This window comes from Labrus mixtus, chromosome 23, assembly GCF_963584025.1.
Source record: "Labrus mixtus chromosome 23, fLabMix1.1, whole genome shotgun sequence".
Lineage (NCBI taxonomy): Eukaryota > Metazoa > Chordata > Actinopteri > Labriformes > Labridae > Labrus > Labrus mixtus.
Window position 1 is genome coordinate 21,338,426 of NC_083634.1, and position 25,504 is coordinate 21,363,929.

At 41.2% G+C, this 25,504-nt stretch overlaps 6 protein-coding genes across 8 annotated transcripts in view; 1 reads left to right on the plus strand and 5 right to left on the minus strand.

Moving 5' to 3' along the window:
* The window catches only part of LOC132958262 (ceramide-1-phosphate transfer protein-like), a 5,398-nt gene extending 5,128 nt beyond the window's left edge, over positions 1 to 270 (plus strand). For both annotated transcript variants that reach the window (XM_061030985.1, XM_061030986.1), the window contains one exon: positions 1 to 270. This exon is cut by the window's left edge and continues 54 nt beyond it. In XM_061030985.1, coding sequence (XP_060886968.1) covers positions 1 to 175 — 175 coding nt within the window. In that variant the 3' untranslated portion in view covers positions 176 to 270.
* Positions 271 to 915: 645 nt separating this feature from the next.
* Positions 916 to 4,786, minus strand: LOC132958260 (zinc finger protein 883-like). 2 transcript variants are annotated; one of them, XR_009666744.1, is made up of 4 exons: positions 4,517 to 4,786; positions 4,316 to 4,431; positions 1,415 to 3,516; positions 916 to 1,383 (listed from the first exon to the last, which is right to left on the minus strand). XR_009666744.1 is itself a non-coding variant. In XM_061030982.1 (3 exons), exons 1-3 carry the CDS (start codon positions 4,784 to 4,786, stop codon positions 2,265 to 2,267), a joined length of 1,638 nt encoding a protein of 545 aa, XP_060886965.1. In that variant the 3' UTR covers positions 916 to 2,264. The 2 variants fall into 2 exon arrangements, 1 of the variants encoding a protein (XP_060886965.1); XM_061030982.1 differs by having other exon boundaries at positions 916 to 3,516.
* A 9-nt stretch (positions 4,787 to 4,795) lies between these two features.
* LOC132958261 (uncharacterized) lies at positions 4,796 to 8,353 on the minus strand. The gene is made up of 7 exons (XM_061030984.1): positions 8,013 to 8,353; positions 7,604 to 7,669; positions 7,035 to 7,176; positions 6,429 to 6,544; positions 6,101 to 6,342; positions 5,645 to 5,736; positions 4,796 to 4,948 (listed from the first exon to the last, which is right to left on the minus strand). Exons 1-7 carry the CDS (start codon positions 8,263 to 8,265, stop codon positions 4,807 to 4,809), a joined length of 1,053 nt encoding a protein of 350 aa, XP_060886967.1. The 5' UTR covers positions 8,266 to 8,353; the 3' UTR covers positions 4,796 to 4,806.
* Positions 8,354 to 14,050: 5,697 nt separating this feature from the next.
* Positions 14,051 to 15,982, minus strand: LOC132958458 (gastrula zinc finger protein XlCGF46.1-like). Its single transcript, XM_061031298.1, has 2 exons — positions 15,834 to 15,982; positions 14,051 to 15,743 (listed from the first exon to the last, which is right to left on the minus strand). Exons 1-2 carry the CDS (start codon positions 15,965 to 15,967, stop codon positions 14,378 to 14,380), a joined length of 1,500 nt encoding a protein of 499 aa, XP_060887281.1. The 5' UTR covers positions 15,968 to 15,982; the 3' UTR covers positions 14,051 to 14,377.
* A 359-nt stretch (positions 15,983 to 16,341) lies between these two features.
* Positions 16,342 to 18,543, minus strand: LOC132958960 (uncharacterized). Its single transcript, XM_061032036.1, has 5 exons — positions 18,152 to 18,543; positions 17,392 to 17,430; positions 16,893 to 17,045; positions 16,405 to 16,675; positions 16,342 to 16,351 (listed from the first exon to the last, which is right to left on the minus strand). Exons 1-5 carry the CDS (start codon positions 18,387 to 18,389, stop codon positions 16,342 to 16,344), a joined length of 711 nt encoding a protein of 236 aa, XP_060888019.1. The 5' UTR covers positions 18,390 to 18,543.
* Positions 18,544 to 18,949: 406 nt separating this feature from the next.
* si:ch211-113p18.3 (uncharacterized) lies at positions 18,950 to 25,070 on the minus strand. Its single transcript, XM_061031071.1, has 7 exons — positions 24,745 to 25,070; positions 21,660 to 21,731; positions 21,406 to 21,556; positions 21,215 to 21,312; positions 20,812 to 21,044; positions 20,013 to 20,093; positions 18,950 to 19,816 (listed from the first exon to the last, which is right to left on the minus strand). Exons 1-7 carry the CDS (start codon positions 25,001 to 25,003, stop codon positions 19,598 to 19,600), a joined length of 1,113 nt encoding a protein of 370 aa, XP_060887054.1. The 5' UTR covers positions 25,004 to 25,070; the 3' UTR covers positions 18,950 to 19,597.
* Positions 25,071 to 25,504: the final 434 nt, after the last annotated feature.

Below are 25,504 nucleotides of genomic sequence, written 5' to 3' on the forward strand. Positions count from 1 at the left end.
TGCAGAGTTCGTCTTCCTCGCGCTCCCAGAGAGACGCTACTTCCTGCAGCTTGTGTGTGTTCAGAGCCAGCGAGAGGCCACGCCCGTCCTGCACGTCATCATCCACGCCCTGAAGCTCGTGCACACCCAAACGCAGCGCATCCTGCATGAACATGACATGCTCGAGCTGCCCTGAATGCAGCACGGCAACACGACAGCAGAAGGAAAAGACTTCCCGTTGTTAACGTTTCAGAAAAGATCAGAAACCAGCGACACCTCGAGGTCTCACTGACAAATCACTGTTGGACTTGTTTTTCTCAACACTTCCATATTTATGACAGAACGTTATTTATTTTGGTCACGTACATGTACACAGCAAACAAGCAGACTCACGCCGTCTGAACCACCGCAGAGCAACGCTGAAGGATTACAACCAGGAAACTTACTGCAAATACTATTAAGGCACCACATGCTGCATTCAGGACCATGTAGGATTTGGAAGTTTTCTGAAGTCACATTCATCACTAAAATGTTCAAATGGCCTTGAATGCAACATTAAAACAGAAGGCAGGAAACAACAGTAATGCAAAAGTTTTATAAACTGATGTAAATAAATAAACAAAGAGAAATATTACAAACTGCTTCAAAAACTGTGATGATGTGCACGCTGTGGCGTAAGACGGTTCAAATGTCTTTAATGACAGAGTTAGAAAACATTCAGCAGAGAATTAAAGAGAGTTGAATTTTAACTAGTTTGTGTAATGATGTTAATTTCTTTAAATGTAATTTGTTGAACTGTTACGTTTAAAGATAGAAATAGTGAATATTTCTATTTTTCTAAAAAGAGTGGATTGTTTTTATAATTATAAATAAATTGGTTTGGACTCTTTGCATCGATTCATTATAAAAATATTAATAAAGAAAGAATTGTTCTTGTTGTCTTGTTTATTTATATTTTTATATGAATTCTTCAGTAATATTTTAAATCACAATCTTTGTGACTGTGTGATAATTAACCTTAATTATTTTGAAAAATGTTCCACTTGCTGTTGTTAGTTAAGCTTTCCAGTGCAAATAAGAATTTTGGTATTTATACTGAAAATAATAATTATTTAAGTTGTTCGAGGTTAATGTCCGTCTTTAGAGCTTCACAATTATTTGCCGTCTTTTGCTGTTTTTTCTAAATGTTTTCACGATTAAGAAGTTTATAAAATAAAAAAAAGGCTAAAAAATGCTAGATGTTAGCATCCTCAGAGTCGTGTTTTCTCAAATGTGCTCCTTTAAGTTCAAATCACACTTTTCATTTACTGTCAGAGATGCAAGGAAAGCAGAAAATCAAAAATGAAACCAGCAAACGCTTGACAAATCTGCTCAATCAAATCTACAGAAATTATAATAATTCATCTTTTGATTGTCTGATTTGTTTTCGGTTAACAGTGAATGTTTTAGCACATTTTTGTTTAATCTTTTTTCATGAAAAACAAAACAAATGACATTATTTGCTACACAAACTGTTTAAATACAAGTATTAAAACAATAAAATAAACTTGTATGTATTGTTTTTGTTTGTTTAAAGTCAGTAGAAATGAGTCACAGATTCTGAACACAACATTCAAACGTCCCGAGTCAACCGTCACAAAGCAGAACAGTAAAATCCAGTCAGAGGACAGAGTCTCTGCAGACACAGTCACCACCACACATGTACGGAGGCCCAGAAGGGACAATGGAGCAGCTTCACTTCAGGAGAAGTCTGTCTTTTATTTTGAAGGAGAAGTCTGTATTTTATTTTGAAGGAGAAGCCTGTATTTTATTTTGAAGGAGAGTTTCTGACGCTACCTTTACGCATTGTTTTCCTTTTATTAAAAACGTCAGGAGTTACTCGATACAGGTTCTTGTTATTATTGCTGCTTGTCCTGTTGCAGAGGTACCACAGTCAGAAAGGAAGAGGTTAAATATATCAGGAAACTTTGAACACAGAAACGGCATCCAGAAGTCAGATGACGTCACAAAGACACCATATTTTCTGAACTGTCTGGATTGGTGTACTCAGTCTGTGGATGAGCTGGAATATTCCTGAAGACCCCCCCTCCCTAAACACTGAGAACAGCTGAAGAGTGTTCTGCATTTCTAAGATTTCTAATATACAGAAGCTAAGGGAATGTGTGGAGCGTCAATATTTAAAGCAGCGACTGAACAAAAACAATCCAAAGAAACTAAATGTGAGCGGACATTTCTTCTTCTTTGTGTTATTAACATCGTTGTTACTTTTCCATAATTGGATGTTTTTAGTTTGACGGTGCGTTCAGGAACGTGTTCTCCTGGTGGTGGTGACTCTTCATGTGTGTTTTCAGACAGTGACCCTGAGTAAAGGCTTTCTCGCAGACGGTGCACTGGTACGGTCTCTCCCCGTTGTGCGTCCTCATGTGGACGTTCAGGTGTTCCTGTCGAGAACACGCCTTCCCGCAGACGCTGCACACAAACAGCTTGAGGCCCAGGTGGCTCCTCAGGTGCGAGTTCAGGTGAGTCTTTCGTTTGAAGAAGCGTCCGCACTGGGAGCAGCCGTACGGCGCCTCGCCCGTGTGAACGCGCATGTGCACCTTCAGCTCGCCGTTGGAGACGAAGCCTTTCCCGCAGACGCCGCAGGGGAACGGGCGCTCGTCGCTGTGCGTCCTCATGTGCGCCTTCAGGCTGCAGTTGGAGAAGAAGCTCTTGCAGCAGACGTGGCAGAGGAACAGCCGCTCTCTGGACGTGTGCGTCTTCTCGTGAGACTTTAACGTGTACGCCAGTTTGAACCGCTTCCCGCAGACCTCGCAGCCGTGGCGTCTTTCTCCGGAGTGCGTCGCCTTGTGTCGCAGCAGACACCTCCGGTCCGACAGAGACTTCCCGCAGACGCTGCAGTTAAAGCCGTCTCTTCCGTGCGTCTTCCTGTGAGCTCGCAGCGCCGCCTTCAGACCGAACGCCTTCGGGCAGAGGTCGCACTGATGCGGCTTGTCGGCGGCGTGCACCCAGCGGTGTCTGCTCAGCGCGTAACGGTGAGCGAACGTCTTGCTGCAGACGTCACATTTGAAAGGTCGGTTCCCCGTGTGGCGCGTCGTGTGGTGTTCAAGACCCGTGACGGTGAGGAAGGACTTCCCGCAGTGAGAGCAGTCGTGGGTCTCCTGGTAACCCCTCAGGTGGTCTTTCAACCCGTCCACGGTCTCAAAGCGCCGCCCGCACACCCCACACACACTCTGAGCCTCGTCCAGGTGAGTCCAGGCGTGTTTGATCAGGCTGCTCTGGACCCGGTACCAAACCCCACAAACTTTACACGGATGTTTACTGATCACCATCCTCTGACCCCCCACAGTCCTGCCCCCCCTCAGCTTTGGTCTGCACCGATCAGGATCCGGTTTCCAGTCCGTGTCCCGGTCTTTCACCTCCTCGTTGTCACTTGAGTCCACTTGGCTCCCGGCTGCACCGTCGTCATCATCAGCTTCCTGTTGTCGAGGCGTCGTGCTGCTGGACAGGAAGGAGACTCTGGAGTCCTGAACAGAGGAGCTGTGAAGACCACATGAGGAGGAGAACATCCTTCATTCATCTGGACAACATTTAAAACCTAAAGACTTCAGGGTTTGATGAAGATTTCTCAGTTGAGCATCTTTTCGAAGGTGAATATAGTTTACAACTAGTGAACATTCAAAGTCACACAAGCACTAAGAAAACATGTTTTAAAAAGGAAACTGTAACACATCAGCTCTCTGAAGGCATGCAGCAAGTTTTTAATATGTGTGGAGTAAAGATCACCATTTATTTCCTTTCACTTCCTCTCTTTTCCTACTGCACCTCCTTTAGTACACTTCCTGGTTTCTCACTCTCTCCTCTCTTGATTGGTTGTTGTTTTCACTCTGTCACTAATTAATTAAATTTAATTCACCTGCTCTTTATTTAAGACTCATGTTTTCATCCTCACATGGAGCTGCACTTCAGTAACGGTAAGGTGGCTTTTTACTCCTATTTCAGTTTCTATCGAGTCCATTTTAATTTATCCTAAGTACTTTATTTATCTTTATTTCCTTCAGAAAGTAAACCTAATTTGACTTGTTTATTGTGCTAATATTATTTTATTTGTCTTTCAGCATGGATGTTCAACCCCATGTGTGTCTTCTGTTACCCTCATCATTTACCTAAACTCCAGTCTTGTTGGATTCCTGCATCCTGACCCAACGCCCCCCATGGTGATAGAACTCAACTTTGAACCCTTCTTAATGTGTTTTGACAAAAAGAGATAATTCTTTAGAGGTTTAATTAATGCAGGAAGAACCTCAAACTCTGTCATATCAGCATTGGAGTCAGTTACCTTGAAGTGAGTCCAGCTGCGTCACTTTTTATCTTAAGATCTGAAGTGGACGGAGACTCGGCGTCGCTTTCCTGCAGGAAGTGAAGCTCCTCCTCTTCCTCCTCCTCCTCTCCTGTCTGCAGAGAACAGGACAGCTTTCATCTCTCTGACATAAACCTCAGACATGTTAAAGTAAGAGTGAGTCAGGTGAGGACTCTGGACCTTCATGCGGAGGTAGAGGACTGACTTCTCCACCCCGGTTCTCCTCATGCTCCTGAAGATCTCCTCCGGCGTCGACGTCTGCACGCGAAGCCGTCGGAGCCGCCTGCTGCGATCCGACTTGAACATGTGGAAAGGTTTCTGATCGGCCAGCTGGGGGAAGGTCGACCTCAACAGGGCCAGGAAGTCCTCCTCCGGCAGTCCACGAGGACACCTCAGGTCCTGGACCGGAGACTTGGTCATGTCTGGAAGAGAGAAACAAAGCATCTCCATCAAACCGCCTCCATCAAACTTCACTCAGAACGCCATCTCGAAGTTTCACCTTTAGAGAGCACGTCAGACGGGGAGTCCTCCAGCAGGCAGACTCTGAGACGGTGGTGAGTCGGTTCTTCTCCGAGGCGGGGTCTGCCACGCTTCCTCCTTTCAGACAGAACTCTGGAAGACAAAACCCTTAAAGATCAGGTGATCCATGAGTGCTATTAAAACAGGATCTTTGGTTGTGAAAGTTTCTGATATGAGTCTAAAGAGCTTTACACTCAGGATGAGTTTGGGGACCTCTCTGGTCATTTGTAATAACTGCGCAGGATGTCTTTGTTTTTAATGTAAATCCACCATGTCTGTCATTTTGTAAAGTAAGAATCCAGGAAATGACCGACTCTACTTCAGCAAACACAGAGATCCTGTGATTACAGTAATCCAGTTTCATCCCAGGAATGAGGGGCGGTCTCTCTTAAAGAAGGTCTCTGTAGCTTCGTCACGGTTTTAAATAATCGAATCTGTGTGGACGTTGTCAGATACGTTTCAACAGCATGTTGCTAACTTAATCCAGCTGCTTAAGGTGGATCTCATGCAGTGCCTCCATGTTTTCTATTAGAAATGTCTGTGAATATTACAGTAAATAATAAATAAAGAAATTACAGTAAATAATAAAGTAATTACAGTAAATAATAAGGTAATTACAGTAAATAATAAAGTAATTACAGTAAATTACAGACTCTGCTCCTCCAGTGTGAATGCAACGCACCAAACCACAGACATCGGGGGTTATTCCCAAATGACCAGCGGCCCCCCAGGTAATACCTATCCTAATGAGAGTGGAGCTAAAGCTGTGTAAAGTTTGTGTTTGGTCACCTGGTGGACGCTTGATGTGCTGACGTGGACGGAGACACATCTCCTCTCTGCAGGAGGTTTACATCGTCACTGCTCTGAGGATCCCCCGCCGTCTGAAACGGGTTTGACCCCCCAAAAAAGACACAACTTCTTTAATAACAACAGAAACTCTGACCTGTCAGGAGTGCACACACATCGTCTCCATGACAACGGTCAGACCAGATGGAGCAGCTCCTTCTATATGATTCTTACACTTCAGTTTAAAACCTGACCGCTGGTGTTGCTGCTTCCTGTTTGTTTGTTTACTGCTTCCTGTTTGTTTGTTTACTGCAGCTTTGTGTAGCTTACACATGATACCAACAACAACATCATTAGTTAAGATATAACAACATTGGAATCAGTTTCTGTAGCTGCACAGACAGCCTCCCCTACCAGGTTTTAATATCAAATGTTTTCTGCAGTAATATTTCTAAGTACCTTCTGCCGGATGTAGAGGGCAGACTTTCCCGCCCCGCTCAGCCTGACGCTCCTGCAGATCTCCTCAGGTGTCAGAGTCGTGACGCTCAGAGGAAGAAGTCGTCTCGATCTGTCGGACGTGAAGAATTCTAACGGTTCCTGATCGACCAGCTGAGGGAAGGTCGACCTGAGCAGGTCCAGGAAGTCCGCCTCCTGTAGTCCGCGAGGACACCTCAGGTCCTTGAGCGGAGAGTTTGGAAACACTGAGACAGAAAATAAATCATTGTGAGGTTTAGCTAATCCTTAAAACCAAAAATAGGAAACACACCTCGGAGGAGAGAAGTCTTACCTCTATTTGAGAGGACATCGATCTGAGAGTTCTCCAGGATGCGGATCTTGAGGTCTAGGTGGTTCTGGGAGTCACTGAGTCGGGGTCTGCCTGGTTTTCTCCTGCCAGAACTAACTCTGCAGGATGAAGATTGTTAACAGGTAAAAAAAAAAAAAACTATTTCTGAATTGTTGACTTCATTGTAATGTCATTGTAGCTACAATGCTAAGCTAACAGCATGCTACCTGAGCCACCAACTTGGTTGATTCGGTTCTATTTGAACTAGCATACTGTTATGCTAAGCTAACTATGATATTCTTTGAGACAGCTAACTAATCAAACATCATTAAAGGTATCATGCCAAACGGCAAAAAGGCATTCCAAGTTGAGAAGTGTAATCCCTGAGCCTTATTATAAACACACCTTCAGCTAAACTAGCATGCTAAGCTAACTAGCATACTTCCCATAAGCAGCACACTAGAGTTGCTCAAGTGACTAAAAAAAACAAAACACAAACGAGTTGAATTCTCAAGTTAGAACCACAAGAAGGTGAAACGTTTCCTCATACGGACATTTCTATGAAACTGGTTTGAAACGAGTTAACTGGTTTTACTGGGATTTATTAACCTCGGTGTGATTTGAAAATCGGGGTCCTTCAGGTCTTCTTTTCTTCGTCTTGAACTCGGAGTTGTCAGATGTTCTGAAAGCTGCTGCTCTTCATCTTCCTCACCATCCCACCACATGCTCAGACTCCCGGTGTCCTCCAAACCTGCACCGAGGCGGGGTCAGAGGTCACACTGTGTCAGGCTGAAACACGTTGTTACCAATAATAAGAACATCGCAACATCATCTGCATAAAGTAACATCCAGGAAGTTAGAAACCAAATCCAGATATGATGTAATAATCATCTAAAATAAAGACTTATAATAAGTTACGTTCGTCTACTTTTCAGTTATTACATTTTCTTTATTAAAGGAGCAGTATGTAACGGGCACCTAGTGGTTAACACGGGTACTGCAGTCTAAATTCAAAAGAGCTGTCTCTACATAACATGTTTCCTGAATGTCTGATCAGATAGTAAGATCACGTTATCATTTCACTGATTGGACCTTTAAACTTCAAAGAGACTTTAAAAAAAGTGTAACACAGAACTTTTCATATTTCTTACAACATATTTAAATAAATAATAATTTACCTGTCTTCTGTGTGTCCTCCTCACTCAGAACAACCACATCCTGACCTGCTTCATCTTGAATCAGAACTTTTCAGGCAAAGTTAAGAAAAAGAAAGGTAGACATTTCAAATAAAAACAGTACAGAAGTGAATGTTAAACAATGTAAGTTATAATGTGACAACAGGCCCAGGAACCAACCTTTAACCTGATATTAATAACAAAGTAAAGGTAACTTTTATTTGAGCCGAATTGTTATAAACGGCTTGTTAATGAGTATTAATGTTGTTAAGCTCTTTGTGAAGTCTTCATTTCTCTCAGCGAGCACAGAAACGTTAAATTTGACGTTTTTCAAATGACGTTCCGCACAAACAACTGGAAATATCAGTTTACCTTCATTATTAGTTGCTCATATTTAAAAGCAGACACTGACCTGTTTTCTCCAGAGTGACCCGAGGCTGCAGGATGACCTCCAGCTGCTTCCTCTGCCGGTCGATCTCCCGTCGGAAGCCCGCCGCCTCCTCCTCGTACCCGGCTACGGTTCTCTCCACCACCGCTAAGATCTCCTGCGCGGCCGTGGTCAGTTTCTCGGTGACGATCCCTCTCAGTATCTCGGATTTAGACATGTTAGCGAGTCCGTCCAGAGCCTCCGACCCCCCGCTGTCTCTCTTCATCCAGTAAAACATCGCAACTTTCAGACAGATTTGTTTTTTTCAACGTTAAACTTCGCACATTTGCGTTGACTGAGTATTTTTCCTGGTTTGGTGCAACCACAAATCATGTCCGACGAGAAACAAAACAATAAGGCAGATGTTTTTTTTTTAATTAATTACTTAAAAATCGTATGAAGGATTCATAGATTTACCTTACAAGACAGGTGTGTATGAATTTTTAAAAAAACTTCCTTTTTGAATAATAAGCAACATTGGAATTAAAAGGTGATAAGCTTTGAAGGGGCTTGAAAGTTTTTGCTCTTAAAGTAATGAAAAATATCTACGGAAGCCCTGAGAGGACAGGTATCTATATATTTTTTTTAAATCAGTTTTTAAGAGACGAGAAATTCAGACGATTTAATTTCATTTTCGTTTAGCGTCCATACCACATGAACGTCAATCATTTCCTGTACACAACTTTTTTTTTTGCATGTTAGTCGGAAGCTCTGTAAATAATACTTCAATCCAGTTTTTAAGACAATTTTAAACGTAACGGTTTTAGATCCTGGTTGTTTATGTGTGCTGCTTTTATTTACCTCAAGCTTATAGTCATCAGACACCTCCAGCCGCAACAAGCTAGGCTATCACTTACAGTAGGTAGTATCAAAAGGGATTCCACAAGGTTTTGTGCTGGGTCCTCTGCTTTTCACAATACAGTAAATGATATTTCCTCTGTTCTATAAAATTGTAATAATTTTCAAAATAACCAAAGAACAACATGAACAAGCAGTTTGAGATGTTTTTAAGAACTCAACAAAGGGACAAATCTTGTGCGTACATTAAACATGTTTTTAATGCATTCTTCAATAAAACAGGATCATGAAACAACCACAGAGTCACAAGGACATCGCTGTTACCATGACAATGTTTCCCGCCCCTCAGCGTCGTATGCTAACGGGCAGTTTGGCTAGCAGGCTAAGCTAGTTACTAAGCTTGTTGGACTCGAACCCGAGCCGTCCGCTCTCAAGGACCGAGCCTCTGTACACGGGGCGCACGCATACCAACCACTACGCTATCATTTTGATAAATAAAATCTTATGTCATTGTGGTAACAAAGCTAGTGCTAACTATACAAGCTATCAAAGTTTAAACCTCAGTTATGAACCATTATTCTGGATCAGTGAAAACTTATTTTAGATTTAAACTTTTAGACCAATATGGATAAAAAGAAAAACAAAGATGTTTGATTAAATGCTGCTAGCTGCTTAAGGATTTGTGTTTCATATAATTCACTAAATACAGATAATTACACCCGGCATCAGTTTGTCTCTTAAGAATTTCAGCTTCAGATATTTTTGGCTTCCGAAAGTCTTTTTTTGTAAAGTCTTATTTTTTCTCTATTTTGATCTACTAGCCCATTTTTCCTGAGCTCTTTGACTCTTCTTCTCACGGCGCTCCAAACGAGGATCCTGATCAAGTTTATAGTCTTGCACACTTTTCACACTATGCCGTGATTTAGATTTAAATAGTGAACAATATCGATCTACCTCGTGCTCAGACTCTTTGAGCGGGTCACCCGATCAGGAGCGGGCGAAGAATTTTGGAATCCTTCGTCTCTTGATTGGACGTCGTCTTTTCCCTGTAAGAGATTTGTTCTAGAGTTATCCAGCCTCTATACTTACAGTAAACATCATGTGACACTTAAAGAAAGCACAGAGTACCTTCAGTCGGATGTAGACGGCTGATAAGGATCTGTTGACCTGGAGGATCTCCTCGGGCGTTATCGTCTTGACTTCTAAAGCTTCCAGTTTCCTGGCTTTGTCTGATTTATACAAGTGGAACCCAACAGGTCCTTCAGGCCGCGGGGACACTTGACCACGTACACTGGGTACTTGCTGTACACTGAAACACGGTCAGAATAAGTCCACCAGCAGGAGATGCTTTGGAGACATTTTGGTACAGAGACTTTGTGCAGTTAGAACAGTGTGCACACAAAATGTTTAGATTTACTTTGCATGGACAGGCTCTGGATGCGAGGCTCCTCCAGCACGCAGAGCCGCAGATACACAAAGTTCTCTGTGTCTGAAGTCCAACTTTTGTTGTAGATTTCCCTTTGAAGCTTCATGCTGAGAGACGAGAAGGAAACAGATCAGAAAGTTATGCCGCTTACTCTGAGGGTAAACGATCAGCTCAATCAGGATTTAGTCACAGAAGATTTTATCATTCAGACTAAAGAAGCAAACAATCAGAAAAACACAATTGTTTGTTGATATCTATGTTCTGTTCTAACTTTCTGATAAAGCTTCAGTGAAACATGAAGACCCCCATGATGCTCCCAACCTTCAGTCCCTTTTTAGAAATGGGATGAATTTGCAGAACAGGTCTTACCATGTTCCACTAAGAGGTGATGTGAAGGACAGTCACTGTGCAGGTATCTCTCAGAGTCTGAGAGAACATCATCATACAGTCATCAAGTGTGACAATATTTTCTCTTCTATCATTAAATATGAAACATTATAATATATGAACCTGATGTTTTATCTCCTGCTGATTCTCAGTAAGTTTATATTCTCTCTCTTATTACATGTGTTGACACTTTAATGTTTCCTGAGTTTGCAGCCCTGGTCTTCACATGAGATGAAGTGAATCACCTGCAGTCGGATGTAGAGGGTGTTCAGTGTGCCGGTGAGATTGAGTTCTTCCGGCGTCAGCTTCCCACCTCGGCGCGGTCGCAGTTTTCTTTTCTTGTCCTCGACGTAGAGTTCAAAGGTCGTCTGATTGGCCAGCTGGGGAAAGCTGGACCTGAGCAGGGTCAGAAACTCGTCCTCCTGCAGTCCTACAGGAAACTCCAGCTTCTTCACGGGGAAGATGTTCAACACTGGAACACAACGACAGCGTTTTGACTCGAGGTTAGAAAAACAAAGTCGAGTCGAGATGAAAGCACGATGCTTCAAAACCAAAGTTCAGAATCAGAAATACTTTATTAATCCCAGGTGTTACCATTGCTCTTCACACAATACAGCAGTAGGAAATAAAATAAAATAAGCAATAAGTACCAAGTAGATAAATCAATATTGACATTCTGAATGTACAAGATGAACTGTGTTTAACAGACATTACAGTGTTGAGCAGTTTGCAGTTTCAGAGTTAAATAAATGTTCAATAATATAATAATATATTCCCCGGATGACTTCAGGTTACTGTCAGCTGAGAAGAGATCAGAGCAATTACAGGCACAGTTTGTAAACGCCACCACCAGGGGGCTCTCAATCAATCCTTCAATAAAAAGGTTGAAGTCGAGGCAGGCGGGGAATCATGGGAGTGCTCTCTGCTACCGCTGATTTTTGAGGTTAAGAACTCAACAATAAAAATAAAACCGGTTAATTCCAAAACGTAAATAAAATATTCACCTTGATCCAGAGAGTCGATGTGAGGGCTCTTAAAGAGGCGGATCCTCAGACTTATCATCGTCTTCTTCGGTGGCTTGCTGCGAGGTTTATACGTATCCGAGCAGTGAGGCAGAGCTCTGCGCGGCGGCGACGGCGCCCTGAAAGACGGAGGTTTGAGTCAGGTGGAGAAACAAAGCGGGGGGTTTTTAATTCAGGTGCACGGCTCGGCTTTAAGCGCCCCCCTGCTGTGAATCACCAGGGTGTCTCCGGAGCGGGCGGAGAGTCAGAGATGTCCGGTCGATCAGCTGACGGGTCCTTCAGGAAAAACAGCAACAACGATTATTACACCACAAAGAGAAATCGAGAGACTTGATTCAACGAGACGGAAACCAGAGCGGTCGGCGGTAACGTCCATTTGAATTTGCATTAATCGTTATTTTGTCCCTTTAGGAGCACCGTAGCTAAGCTCAAAGCGTGAGCTGAGGTCCGCTTCTGGAGCAACGGCGCTCGTGCATGTAAGTGAGGGGGCGTGGCTTTAGAGGGAGCACAGGGGGGAGGGTGCAGACGGAGCACTGAGGGAATGCTACTTTATAAATCATGTTAGTTTTCAAAAGACTGCCTTTAAGGAAACATGCTCACAGCCTGCAGTACCCGTTTTAAACACCAGGGGGTCAGAGTTACACACAAACCAAACAGATTCACTCGCTACAAAAACAAAGCAAACACAACGCATCAGTGCGACCTTAAAGAATCTGCCGGTCACCTTCAGCCGGATGAAGAAGGTCCAGAGCCTGGTGGTTCTGAACATCTCCTCGGGCGTCAGCGTCTGGACTTTGAGCGGCTTCAGTTTCCCCCAATTTTCTGTGAACAAGTCAAAACGTGTCGGAGCGGCCAGCTGAGGGAACGTGGACCTCAGCAGGTTCAGGAAGTCCTCCTCCTGCAGAGCGCGAGGACACTTCAGCTCGTGTGACGGGAACCGGCTGAACGCTGAAACAGAATAAGTTCTGATCAGAACCAGCTCACTCTCGATCCTTTACTGATTTATTTCAGATTTTAAAGGTAGATGACATCATTTACAGTTCGGGCTGGTGATGTCAGCCGGAGGATTATGAGGTAGGATGTGGTCTCCTGAGTCACTGCTCTGACCACACATCTGGACAAACGTCAGGTAAAAATGTTAATCAGTTTTAATGAGGAAATCCTCCCCCAAGTCATAATCCTAAAACTAAAGTAAACTGTGTTTATCGTTGGCATGTTGTATAATTAGATTTATCTGAATTTATTATTTTCCACTAGGGACACTGAATGCACAGGGGCGTGTATATATAGTAGCACAGGGGACAGGAAAGGGAAGGCACAGGTAGGGGGAGCGCAGACAGTTCATGTTCCAGACCAGCACTCAGACAAACTACAACTCATTCATTCTACTGACCCTAACCCTTCAATAAACCTTCAACTCAACTTTAATAACGGCTGGAAAATCATTGTTTGCATCTGCGTAAGACTTCACCCCTACCTGTGTGTTAATGGAAATAATTGTAGCAAAGGAAAAAATTTGAAAATTGGCATTACAACGTTAAAGTATTGTTTTTGTATTTGCAGGTTCGGCTGCTCGTTGGTTTGTTTGACCTGGCTGAGAGCTTTCTGGATTCACTTCTCTCTGATCTGTTTACTTGAAGGACTCGTCAATCACAGACGTCCCGCCTCCTCGGCCTGCAGGTACACGAGGGTGACCACACGGGGAAGAAATAAGACCTTCATGAACCTTAAAAAATGTTGTTTCAGTCAAAATCATTCTGGCGCCGACACGGCGACACGAACACTTGAATGAATGTTGGTGTTCATGTGTTACTTTTAATGATTTCAGATTCTATCAACGCAATAAAGACCAAAAATAAATAAAAACTGAAAACCTCTAGATCACCTCAGAGGGACCGCCCCACTAGGACCAGAAGAGGGCGGACGGTGTCCGACTGGAAACCTGAACCGAAGAGGAACTCAACTACCTCAATTTGAGCAAAGATGGCGCTAAAGATACTTCTCCACTTCAGTTCTTCTTCTTTTGGATTGGCAGACCGCCCCCACAGTCCGTCTTCATCAATTATTTGAGAGGGGTCTGACTCCCAACGGTACTTCCTGTCCTGACAGTGGAGGTCTGCAGACTGCAGAACAAACTCTCAATCAGAGAGTAAGAACAAACCAAGAGGAGGAGACAATGTGAGGAAGAGCAAACGATCAGCTTTGAGTCTGATTGGACACACAGGAAGTGACCACAGGTGCTGACAGGAAGTGACCACAGGCAAAGCCCTTGCTTTCTCTAAGAGCAGCGATATTAAAAATATGAAATAAGACAAAACAAAACGTTTTGTTGTTTTTTTACTTTATGAAAGTCACGTTTCATAAAAACGACAAATCTCAGTTTCAACATCGATATCGTCTCCATTTGAAATGTTTTACAAACCATGACATCGTTTTTATTTGACACAGCGTCCAAACTCGTTCATTTGTTGGAGTTCAGTTTAGTGACCGACATGACGTTCAGTGAATCCACGACATGAACAAGTCAACGTGTTGGATTACCTTTAATGTCAGAGGCGGTGTGTCCACCTCATCCAACCCAAACACACGCCATCCTGTGCTCTCCCGTTTCTACCAATCAGCTTCACTCATTCTGAACTTCTGAGTACGCTGCATTCGTTTCTTTCTCCTTCTTATCTTCGATTATAAATGATTTTAGAAACTTTGATATAAAGCGTTCAGTCCATCGTCCCGCCCCCCGCTGACTCCTCCCCCTCCTGGTGCTTCTTCATGTGAGTCTTCAGACAGTGGCTCTGAGTGAAGCCTCGCTCACACACGGTGCACTTGTATGGTTTCTCTCCGTTGTGGGTCCTCATGTGGACACTCAGGTGTTCTCTTCGCGAGCACGCCTTCCCGCACACGCCGCACACAAACGGTTTGATGCCGGCGTGCGTCTTCAGGTGGGACGTGAGGAGACTCCTGGCATTAAACGTGCGTCCACACTCGGAGCACTTGTAGGGTCTCTCTCCGCTGTGGACCAACAGATGTCTGCTCAGCGCTCCTTTTGAAGACAGTCCCTTCCCGCAGGTGCTGCACATGGTCTTTTTCCCACCGTGTGTTTTCAGGTGAACACTCAGAATACTTTGAGAGTGAAACGTTTTGCAGCAGACGTCACAGAGGAACGTTTTGTCTCTGACCGTGTGGATCTTCTCGTGTCCTCTCACTGCTGCAGGAGTTAAAAACTTCTTCCCACAAACCGGACAGCTGTAGCGTTTTTTCCCGGAGTGACTCATCTTGTGTCGGGACAAAGAGATGAGGTCGAGGACGGACTTCCCGCACAGGTCGCAGGTGTACGGCTTCTCACCTGTGTGGCTCACAGCGTGAGTCCTCAGCTGCTGTTTGAACGCAAACGTTTTATCACAGACGTCACATCTGTGTGGTTTCTCCTCCACGTGCACCAGTCGATGATTCCTCAAAGTGTTTTTTGACGCGTATTTCTTCTGGCAGACGTCACACTCGTACGGTTTCTCTCCCGTGTGAAGAACGGCGTGTCTCTGAAAACCGACCACAGACAGGAAGTTCTTCCCACAGACGTCACAGCTGAACGTTTTCTTGTGACTCTCCAGATGAGTCCTCAGTTCCTCTGGACTCTCTGAATGTTCTCCACAGACTCCACACAGTCTCTCTGGATCCTCCACGTGACTCCACGAGTGTTTGATCAACATGTTCTCTGAGCCGCTCAGAGCTCTGCACACTTTACACGACACAGGAACGCCGCTGCTATCACTCGCCACCTTCACAGATGACTTGATCTGTTTCCTTCTCTTTGATTTGACTCCTGGATCTTTGACTCTTTTTCTCTTTGTTATCTCTGAAGAGTCCACTTTCTCCTCTTTGTCTGGTTTCCACTCTTCTTCTTCTTCTTCTTCTACCTCGTTGTCGTCCTCCTCGTGGTCGCTGTCGGCTGCAGAGCGAGCAGAAGAGAGGGCGCTGAAGTCCTCTGATGTTCCACATTGTTCCCCGTCTTCCTCCTTCTCGACTTGTTGTTTCCGTCTCGAGTCTCTTGATCGCTCGCTCTCCTCTCCTGCAGGATCCTTTGGAGACCTGAAGATGGAGGAACAGTTTCTTTATTCTGAAGACCCCTCAGGCTCTGTGTCACATTTCTCTGTAAAGACTTTCTGTCTTTAGACTCACTCTGCGTGTGGCCGTGTGTCATCGACGGCGTCTTCTTTCATCACTGACGGGGGACGCTGCTCCTCCTGGTCGCTCGGCGTTTCCTTTACTGCCTGAAACAATTCAAACATGAAGACATCAAAGTTCTGACTCATGTCAGGTGGACAGGTTGTGATTGAAGGTAACAAAAGGTTAAAGTTCATCAGAGAGGCGGGACAGTGGTCGGATTCAGACCCGCTTTAAGGGGGCGCACGCACTAAACCGCTAGTCCACTGGCGCCCCCTTTATTTGTATTTTCATTTATCAGAGAAAATCAGGATCAGGATCAGAATCAGAATCAGGTTTATTTGAAGTACATTTACACATAAAGGAATCTGACTTGGTGTTTTGGTGCTAAACAATTAACAAGGAAATAAAGCAGAACTAGAAACAACTTAAATAAAACAGAAGAAGAAGATATTACAATATATAAGATAGATTTTAAAATGTTTAATATAAAAAACATGACATGTAGGAGCTGTGCAGTGGATCACAGCCAGCTGAACAGTGTTGAGTGTAAAGACCTGCAGCGTGTCCTGACAGGATGTAGTACCTGGACTCGGATGTAGTACCTGGACTCGGATGTAGTACCTGGACTCGGATGTAAAGAGCGGACCGTCCTCTCCCCGTCGACTTGATGGACCTCCGGATCTCCTCGGGTGTCAGGGTCTTTACTGTGAGGGGTGTCAGACTCCGGTGGGCGTCGACTGTGAATGCATCAAACTGTCCCGTCAGCTGAGGGAAGGACGCCCTCAGGAGGTCCAGGAAGTCTGCCTCCTGCAGGCCCGGAGGACACCTCACCTCCTTCACCTGAGACTGAGACACTGAAACACAGAAAATACAGAAAACATTCAAACAACAAATTGGACTTTTAGCTCTCTGCACACTGATTGGGTCACCGGGGGGGGCGTGGCCTCCTGTGGTCTGTGATGTACCATTATTTAAATATCTTACAGTGAGAGCATGATGACATCATAAGAAGGTCTGAGCTGAACAAAGCTTCACTGAACACCTCCGACCTCGTCACATCTTGTTTCTTACCTCCTCTGTTCAGTACACTGAGGGTGGAGTCCTCTAACAGACAGACTCTGAGGTTTATAGAGGACGACTTCCTGCCTCTGATCTTCTCTGGCTCCTCCTCCTCCTCTTCCTCAGCATGATCTAAACCGGCCCGGCTCCCCGAGTCCTCCCCACCTGAACCAAACCAGCAGAAACAAAGAAGTTTCCTGTTCTTTAGAAACATGTGAAACAGAACTGAAGTATTAAAGATCCTGAAAGTTTCTTTCTTTACTTTTTCTTTTCTTTATTTGCGAACGATTCAAAAAAATAGATGAAAATGAAAATGAATAAACAAATGGAAAAAAAAATCTGTATAAAATAAAAAAAATAAAAAAGCCAATTTCAATATAATACACATTTGACTCGTTGGAAAAGGGATAGGAAGAAGCCCAGGCTTGTCAAGTCCTACCCCCATTCTTCACCATTAACAAATGTAAAATCCAATAAAATAAAATAAAGATCCTGAAAGTTCAGGACATACGTTTGAGCTGCTCCTCTTCTTCTTCTTCTTCAGGTTCATCTGAATCACAGAATCAGGTTCAGTAAAGTTTACCTGGACGGTTTCTATTCGAGCACGATGATGTAAAGACTGTAAATAAATACTTTGCACATCTGTTTCATACGACAGGTTCAGGTCGAAGGTCGCGCACTTTGACCAATGAGTGTATTTTTGTAAGTTAGACGGTAGACATGAGTTTATGAAGTAATTTAAATAGTAAATTTTAACCAATCAGCAAGCTCCTGTGTTCTAATAATGAGGCCAAAGTGTAAAATCCTGCAGTTCCTGGAGTGTCCACTAGAGGCTGGCTGCAGAAGCACAGGAAGTCACATACACACCCATTCTAAAAAGCCTGTTTTTACAGCAGAGATTAACATGTTTACAGCCTTTTCTTCTTTTTGTGTCATTAAAGAATTAAGATTAAAATAAATATACATGTTGTTGTTGTTATCTTTTGGATATTATTGGCGAGGTTTGAAAAAGTAAATCATTTATTTATTTATTTTTTTCCCTGTAGCACTTTGACATTTTTTTGCAAAAATGTGCGTTACAAATTAAATGTATTATTATTATTATTTGTGTGCGGATGTCAAACTTTAGGCCCCGCCTCCATGAGTTGGGCCAGTCAAAGAAGTCTAGACACGCCCCTTTTCTTCTCCTTAATGTCAGTCAGGCTCCATTAATAATTCTTCTTTGCTTTAGTCACATGTAGAAGAAGATAAACACAGCGTCACTTCCTCACCTATCCTACACAGAGAGACTCGAGGCTGCAGGATAGCCTCCAGCTGGATCCTCTGCCGGTCGATCTCCTGCCTCAGACCCGCCGCCTCCTCCTCGTAACCGGATACGGTTCTCTCGACAACCGCGAAGATTTCCCGCGCTGCCGTCGTCAGTTTCTCGGTAACGATTCCTCTCAGTAACTCAGTTTTAGAAAGTTTACAGTCCACCGAGGACACAAATATCAGGTTCACGGCTTCCATGTTTATACCGTGTGCGCACAGTAATGTCGTCCGACTGAAAACAAACCAGACGAAAGGTTCCGCTTAAATTCTTCTTCTGTAATGTTTTAAATCACTGATGTTTTATGTAAAGACTGCCACCTCGTGGACTAATTATTAATCAACAGGTCAAAATAAATGTATCAGTCTGCATTTATGTGTTAATGTATTTACTTTAAGCGTTTTTAGATATTTGAAACATGACCAAACTTTCTCTTTTATCTATAAATCGTACATTGTAGTCTGTTTTTAAATAAATACTTTTTAGTATTTTTGATGTCTTCATTGTTTTAGGAGCCTTAACGTTCCTCGTCTTGTCTGGACTGTGACGTGCTGCAAAGGGTTAATAAAGTTTGTATCTATTCAAAATGTGTTTATACATTAAATTAATAAAGAAAACGGAGGACAAATGCTAGGGCCAGACTGATATAATATGTTTGGAGCCGATGTCAATATTGCGGAGGAAAAAAATCAGATACCGATATATCGGCCGATATCTTTCTTGGATCTAAACATCGCACAAAAAGTCGGGAAATTTGTGCTTGGTAGATTATTTCTTTGTTGTAACAATTCTTGACAATAAATCTTAAACCGTTGGAAAGTCGGTTTATTTCCCCTTTTCAATGGTGCCACATTTGTAAGGAACATGTATTTGTGGGATAAGCAGCAGAGCTGACTATGTGGTTTGCGCCCATGGAAAACTTGCCATGTTTATGTTTGATCTGTAGAGATAGATTTACATCAAACATCTGTAACAGTCGCCTCTTTTCAGACGTGAATTAGCTCTGCCGTCATCACGTCTTTGTACATTCATATTGATTCAAAGACGCCGTGATACTGGTGTCCAAGTCAGTGAATTCACATTGCGTTTCGGCAGCTCCACCTAAACACACAGTCAGACACACATACAGCGCTGCACTCCCTCGCCTCACCTTCACCCTCATAAACTTCACAAGTACTGGTCTCCAGAGAGTGAAGATCTCATAGGCTGCTCTTCTGCTTATTCCAAACCGTTTAGCTAAGTCTGTAAACATCAATCAGGACGACGCCTCATGAGGACGAGGAACAGTTCATCATGGACTGCCAACATGGTGATCCTTGGCTGAGGGAGAAAAGCCTATAGGCTGCACAAAAACCAGCAAGTCTTAACCATCTGAGTCAGAGGCTGACATCGACGGGGCAGGATCAGTTTATGTTGCTCTGTCTGTCGTTGATGAGTTAGAACAGTAGGTGTGGTCTTTAACGTCCGGCAGCTGGACGCCATCTTCACACTTCTGCTGAGGCTGATTTTCCAAATCCTCAGTTTTCACCGCTATTTCAGATTCCGGGACTTCCTGTTCAGCACGTGTGGTCACTATCGAGGGTTCAAGGCGTCTTTTCTTGGGAGGTGGTCTACCAGATGAAAACCCCTGAGGAGCGACAGAGGGAGAAATAAATGAGCATATTTATTTATATCTTGCTGAAAAATCTCTATCTTGTTTAGCACCAATACACCAAGTCAAATTCCTTGTATGTGTAAATGTACTTGGCAATAAACCTCGATTCTGATTCTGAAAAAGGAATAAAAGATATGATCTCTCCCAAAAACAATGGAAGCAAACTTACAGGATGTTCATATCCCATGTGCAGGATCGGGTACGGGTGTGATTTCGTTGGTTGACCGTCCTTGAAGTGAATTCCACACACCTTAAAAGTGGAGGAACAAAGAAGATGAGTAGCAAATACTTTGACTTTAGTTTGTGATCCCTAACCACTTCCTGTTTCTGTACTTAGGTTCCTGTCCCAACGTTCCATCTACCAGACGGCATTACTTTATTTAAAAATAAAAGCACACAGCAAGTAAAGTACTCTCAGGGGCGCTGTTCGCTTAGTGGTAAATGCGTGCGCCCCATGTGCGGAGGCGGTGTTCCTCAGGGCAGGCGGTCCCCAGTCTCTCTCTCCCTGACCTCCGGCTCTGTCCTCTGTCTGATCTCTACACTGAAGGCACAAAAAGCCTACAAAATAAAGCTCTAAAATAAAATTTATTTCATTTTAAAATGCCAAATAACGGAATTTCAAACATGCGATTAATCTCAATTAACTATTGAAATGAAGCACTTAATCGTTTGATCGCCCTCGTTATAACGATTGTGTTGGACGACCGGCGCCCAAACGGCGTCAGACTACAGTAACGCTTACGTTAGCTTTGCTAGCTAAACAGTGCTACTCGTTTCACCGTGCTCGGCTCAGCAGCTCAAAAGATTATTCATTGATAATCTTTGATAAAATTAAAAAGATAAAAATAAATTAAAAAATATAAAAAATATATTTTTTAAATATATAAATAAAAAAATATATAATAAAAATACAATTAAATAAAAAATAAAATTGATAAAAAGATTATTCATTGTAAACGAAAACCCACCGTGCTGTGTCTACTGGGAACAAAGTCCTTCCTGTTGATGTTCTTGATCCACTGCTGGCGAACAGCCGCCTCCTCTGAACGCCCGGGGAATCTGTGCAAACCGTACGGTCTCAGGCACGGACACTCGTCGTGCAGTAAAGGTTTGTGTTCTGAGCACTCGCTTTTGTTCCAGACTTGGAGTTTGCCGCTGTTGTTGGAGCAGCAAATCACTGCACAGGATCTCCCCGAACGCCCTGACAGACAAGAGGACAAACGTTTACTTCTTCAGCTCGCACTCAAACGCCACCGCAGTAATGGCGGCTCGTCAACTTTCAGTTTCTCTAAGTGAAGTCTACAGACTCAGAACCAGCACAATGAGTTTCAAAGCACTGAGCACTTCCAACATCCTGACGCATCGTCTTACCCGCCCGTTTGGGTTTCTTGACCATGGTGTCCTGTAACAGACGCACTCTGAGGTTTAGATTAACCCTTTTCCCGCTCCTCTTCTCCAAAGTCCGACTTCTGCAAAGAAACAAATGAATCAAAGAAAGTCTCAAACAATCCTTCACTGAGTTCTGTGTGTCAGTCAGAGCTGACGACGCATCATGTCTGAACCTTTTACTGGAGTTCTGATGATCCTGGTCCATCTCGTCTTTGTGACATAAGGGACCAAACGCCTCCTCGGGAAGCTCCTCCTCCCCCACATCTTCACCCTCATCTTCCTCAGTGTGGGCCAAGTTATCATAGGTCTTTAAGTCCTCCCCATCTGAACCAAAAGAAGAAGAAGAACAGAGCTCAGAATAACAACTTTTCAGTCTAAAAACATAAAATGTACTGAAACAGAACTCCAGTAAACAAACAGGACGTACGTGTCTGCTGCTCCTCCTCCTCCTCCGATTCTTCATCTCCCCAAAGCGCCTCCTCTTTACACACAGGTTCATCTGGATCACAGATAAAGGCTTCATTTATTGGTTCATGTATCCGTGTTCGTTTATTACTGGTGTAACCACGCCTCACGCCATATGACAGCCGGGATCGACTCCAGCCCCTCCGAGAGGGAAAAACGATTTCTAGATTTATTCACCAGTCGAACATCGTTTCATCTGCTGAGTGACCATCTTGTCTTCATTATAAATCTTTTCAACACGTGTTTGATAACTGAGGGATAAACACAATAAATAAATCTCTCTACAGAACGAAGAAAGAAATCGGCCGATATGTCGGTATCAGATTTTTTCTCTTCCTAATATCGATATCAGTCGGCCCTGTATTTATTACTGTTGTTATTCTGTTTTACTGGTGGGACCGCTGCTGGTGGAGGTCGTCTGTAAACAGGAAGTTGGGGGTTTGAACCCCAGCTCCTGCAGCAACATGTCCGATGTGTTGCTCCTGCTGCTTTGTTGGAGGTGTATGAATGTGTATGAATTGATACTGATGAGTGTAAACCTGCCAGAAAGCTTTAAAGCATTTTTCATTTTTAATTCTCAAGTGAACTATTACTCAACTAGACAAACCAATAACCTACCAATGTGTCGTACATCTTGAGGACTCAATAAGATACCGTGGAGTCAAATTATGGAACATGCATATTTATTTACTTAATGATTTTTTGTCTTTTTCTAAAATACAAATTGAGACTCAGAAATGTTTTGATGTCAGAAAGATTTGTAGTGAATAGTGAATAGTCCTGATTTTGTTATATTGTCTACATACTGTATGTCCTGTTTTACTCTATTTTTAAGTTTTCAATGTTTGTATGTCATTTTCAATTGGGTAAATTTTATTTGTGATAGTAAATATTCTTACTTTGTTATTTTTTACTGTATTTTATTTTAACTTTGTTTAATCTCTTAAGGTGAAGTTTTGAGATAAGCCCTCACCTGCACATGTGTTTTATTTTTTATTTGTTTGAATTTTCTGTTTGACTCAAAAAATGTGCAAATAAACTAAACTAAACTAAACAAACTAAACTAAATAAACTAAACTAAACAAACTAAACTAAACAAACTAAACTAAATAAACTAAACAAACTAAACTAAACTAAATAAACTAAACAAACTAAACTAAATAAACTAAATAAACTAAACTAAACAAACTAAACTAAATAAACTAAACTAAACAAACTAAACTAAACAAACTAAACTAAACAAACTAAACTAAATAAACTAAACAAACTAAACTAAATAAACTAAATAAACTAAATAAACTAAACTAAATAAACTAAACTAAATAAACTAAACAAACTAAACTAAATAAACTAAATAAACTAAATAAACTAAACTAAACTAAATAAACTAAACTAAATAAACTAAACTAAATAAACTAAACAAACTAAATAAACTAAACAAAATAAACTAAACTAAATAAACTAAACAAACTAAACTAAATAAAATAAAATAAATAAACTAAACAAACTAAACTAAATAAACTAAACTAAATAAACTAAACAAACTAAACTAAATAAACTAAACTAAATAAACTAAACAAACTAAACTAAATAAACTAAACTAAACAAACTAAAATAAAATAAATAAAATAAATCAACTAAACTAAATAAACTAAATAAACTAAACTAAACTAAACAAACTAAACTAAACTAAATAAACTAAACAAACTAAACTAAATAAACTAAACAAACTAAAATAAACTAAAATAAATAAACTAAAATAAATCAACTAAACTAAACTAAAATAAATAAACTAAACAAACTAAAATAAACTAAAATAAATAAACTAAAATAAACTAAAATAAACTAAACAATCTAAAATAAATCAACTAAACTAAATAAACTAAAATAAACTAAATAAACTAAAATAAACTAAATAAATTAAAATAAACAAAACTAAACAAACTAAAATAAAATAAATAAACTGAAATAAATAAACTAAACTAAATAAAATAAACTAAATAAACTAAAATAAATAAAATAAACTAAATAAACTAAACAAACTAAACTAAATAAACTAAACTAAACTAAATAAACTACACTAAACTAAACTAAATAAACTAAACTAAATAAACTAAACAAACTACACTAAACTAAATAAACTAAACAAAATAAACTAAACAAACTAAACTAACTAAACTAAACTAACTAAACTAAATAAACTAAACTAAACTAAACTAAATAAACTAAACAAACTAAACTAACTAAACTAAACTAAACTAAATAAACTAAACAAACTAAACTAAATAAACTAAACTAAACAAACTAAAATAAACTAAATAAACTAAAATAAATCAACTAAACTAAATAAACTAAACTAAATAAATAAACTAAACTAAATAAACTAAACAAACTAAACTAAATAAACTAAACAAACTAAAATAAACTAAATAAACTAAAATAAATCAACTAAACTAAATAAACTAAACTAAATAAATAAACTAAACTAAATAAACTAAACAAACTAAAATAAATCAACTAAAATAAATCAACTAAACTAAATAAACTAAAATAAACTAAATAAATTAAAATAAACAAAACAAAACAAAATAAAATAAACTAAATAAACTAAAATAAATAAACTAAACTAAATAAAATAAACTAAACTAAACTAAATAAAATAAATAAACTAAACTAAATAAAATAAACTAAATAAACTAAACTAAATAAACTAAACTAAACTAAACTAAACTAAATAAACTAAACTAAAACTAAACTAAACTAAATAAACTAAACTAAACTAAACTAAATAAACTAAACTAAAACTAAACTAAACTGTGCTTTCTGTCCTCGTCTGGCTCTTGTATGTGTCGTTACCCAAAGTGACCACATGGGGGCGTCAGAGCTCCTGTGTTGTTTGTTTGGAGATGTTTGCCTGGTCTCTCGGTGGTCCCTAACCCTTCTAAGTCTGAATTTTAAGTAAATAAAGAGGAGTATTAGTTTTATTTTGTAGAAGAATTTAAACGTGTTCAATGCAGAGTTTTTGAAACACAGCGTCACTTCCTCACCTATCCTACACAGAGAGACTCGAGGCTGCAGGATAGCCTCCAGCTGGATCCTCTGCCGGTCGATCTCCTGCCTTAGACCCGCCGCCTCCTCCTCGTAACCGGATACGGTTCTCTCGACAACCGCGAAGATTTCCCGCGCTGCCGTCGTCAGTTTCTCGGTAACGATTCCTCTCAGTAACTCAGTTTTAGAAAGTTTAAAGTCCATAAAGTTCACACGAGAAACATCCATCACGTTAACTCCATCCATTTTTGTCATCATGCGCACGCGCAGTAATGTTGTCCGAGTGAAAAAAGCAACCGGATGAAAGGTTCCGGGTTCCGCTGCAACACTTCTTCTTCTGTGGTGTTTGATGGCATGTTACATTACCGCCACCTACTGAGACCTGGAGAGAATAAAACTTGAGTGTCTGATATTAACACGAACTCTTCTTTTGATTTGTAAACGAGCAAATCAAAAAGTGTTAAATGAAGGTACGATGTGTTGTTGTTGGTTTTATGTTTATTACATTCTAATATCTGAAAACATTAAAGTGTAAAAAGACAAGAAAAGATTTTAATATTCAAACAAAAACTAACTCAGGCATGCAGAGCAGGTTGGGTTTAGACCGGACACCCGTTAAATAAAAGAGAAGTAACAGAGTGATGATCTGTCAGTCGAGGTTCATCTGCAGCTAAATGAGTTAGAGGACAACAGAAACTCTAAATGTAGTAACAGCTGAAGCAGATTTACAACGCCATCACTCAACACGTTCAGGACTCA

Bases quoted from the DNA above. Each gene is read 5' to 3' on its own strand.
- LOC132958260 (XM_061030982.1), bottom strand. From the start codon at position 4,786: ATGGAGATGCTTTGTTTCTCTCTTCCAGACATGACCAAGTCTCCGGTC. The intron at 4,432-4,516 runs GTCCAGAGTCCT...TGTTCTCTGCAG, and splicing joins TCCTCTACCTCCGCATGAAG to ACAGGAGAGGAGGAGGAGGA. The intron at 3,517-4,315 runs GTAACTGACTCC...TGGTCTTCACAG, and splicing joins GCAGCTGGACTCACTTCAAG to CTCCTCTGTTCAGGACTCCA.
- LOC132958261 (XM_061030984.1), bottom strand. From the start codon at position 8,265: ATGTTTTACTGGATGAAGAGAGACAGCGGGGGGTCGGAGGCTCTGGAC. The intron at 6,343-6,428 runs GTAAGACTTCTC...TTTCTGTCTCAG, and splicing joins CGATGTCCTCTCAAATAGAG to TGTTTCCAAACTCTCCGCTC. The intron at 4,949-5,644 runs GTGACCAAACAC...TTTGTCTTCCAG, and splicing joins GCACATCAAGCGTCCACCAG to AGTTCTGTCTGAAAGGAGGA.
- LOC132958458 (XM_061031298.1), bottom strand. From the start codon at position 15,967: ATGAGTCAGAACTTTGATGTCTTCATGTTTGAATTGTTTCAGGCAGTA. The intron at 15,744-15,833 runs GTGAGTCTAAAG...CTCCATCTTCAG, and splicing joins GACACACGGCCACACGCAGA to GTCTCCAAAGGATCCTGCAG.
- LOC132958960 (XM_061032036.1), bottom strand. From the start codon at position 18,389: ATGGAAGCCGTGAACCTGATATTTGTGTCCTCGGTGGACTGTAAACTT. The intron at 17,431-18,151 runs GTGAGGAAGTGA...TCTGTGATTCAG, and splicing joins AGTCTCTCTGTGTAGGATAG to ATGAACCTGAAGAAGAAGAA. The intron at 17,046-17,391 runs GTATGTCCTGAA...GGTTTGGTTCAG, and splicing joins AGAAGAGGAGCAGCTCAAAC to GTGGGGAGGACTCGGGGAGC.
- si:ch211-113p18.3 (XM_061031071.1), bottom strand. From the start codon at position 25,003: ATGATGACAAAAATGGATGGAGTTAACGTGATGGATGTTTCTCGTGTG. The intron at 21,313-21,405 runs GTTCAGACATGA...GTTTCTTTGCAG, and splicing joins CATCAGAACTCCAGTAAAAG to AAGTCGGACTTTGGAGAAGA. The intron at 21,045-21,214 runs GTAAGACGATGC...CTTGTCTGTCAG, and splicing joins CAAGAAACCCAAACGGGCGG to GGCGTTCGGGGAGATCCTGT.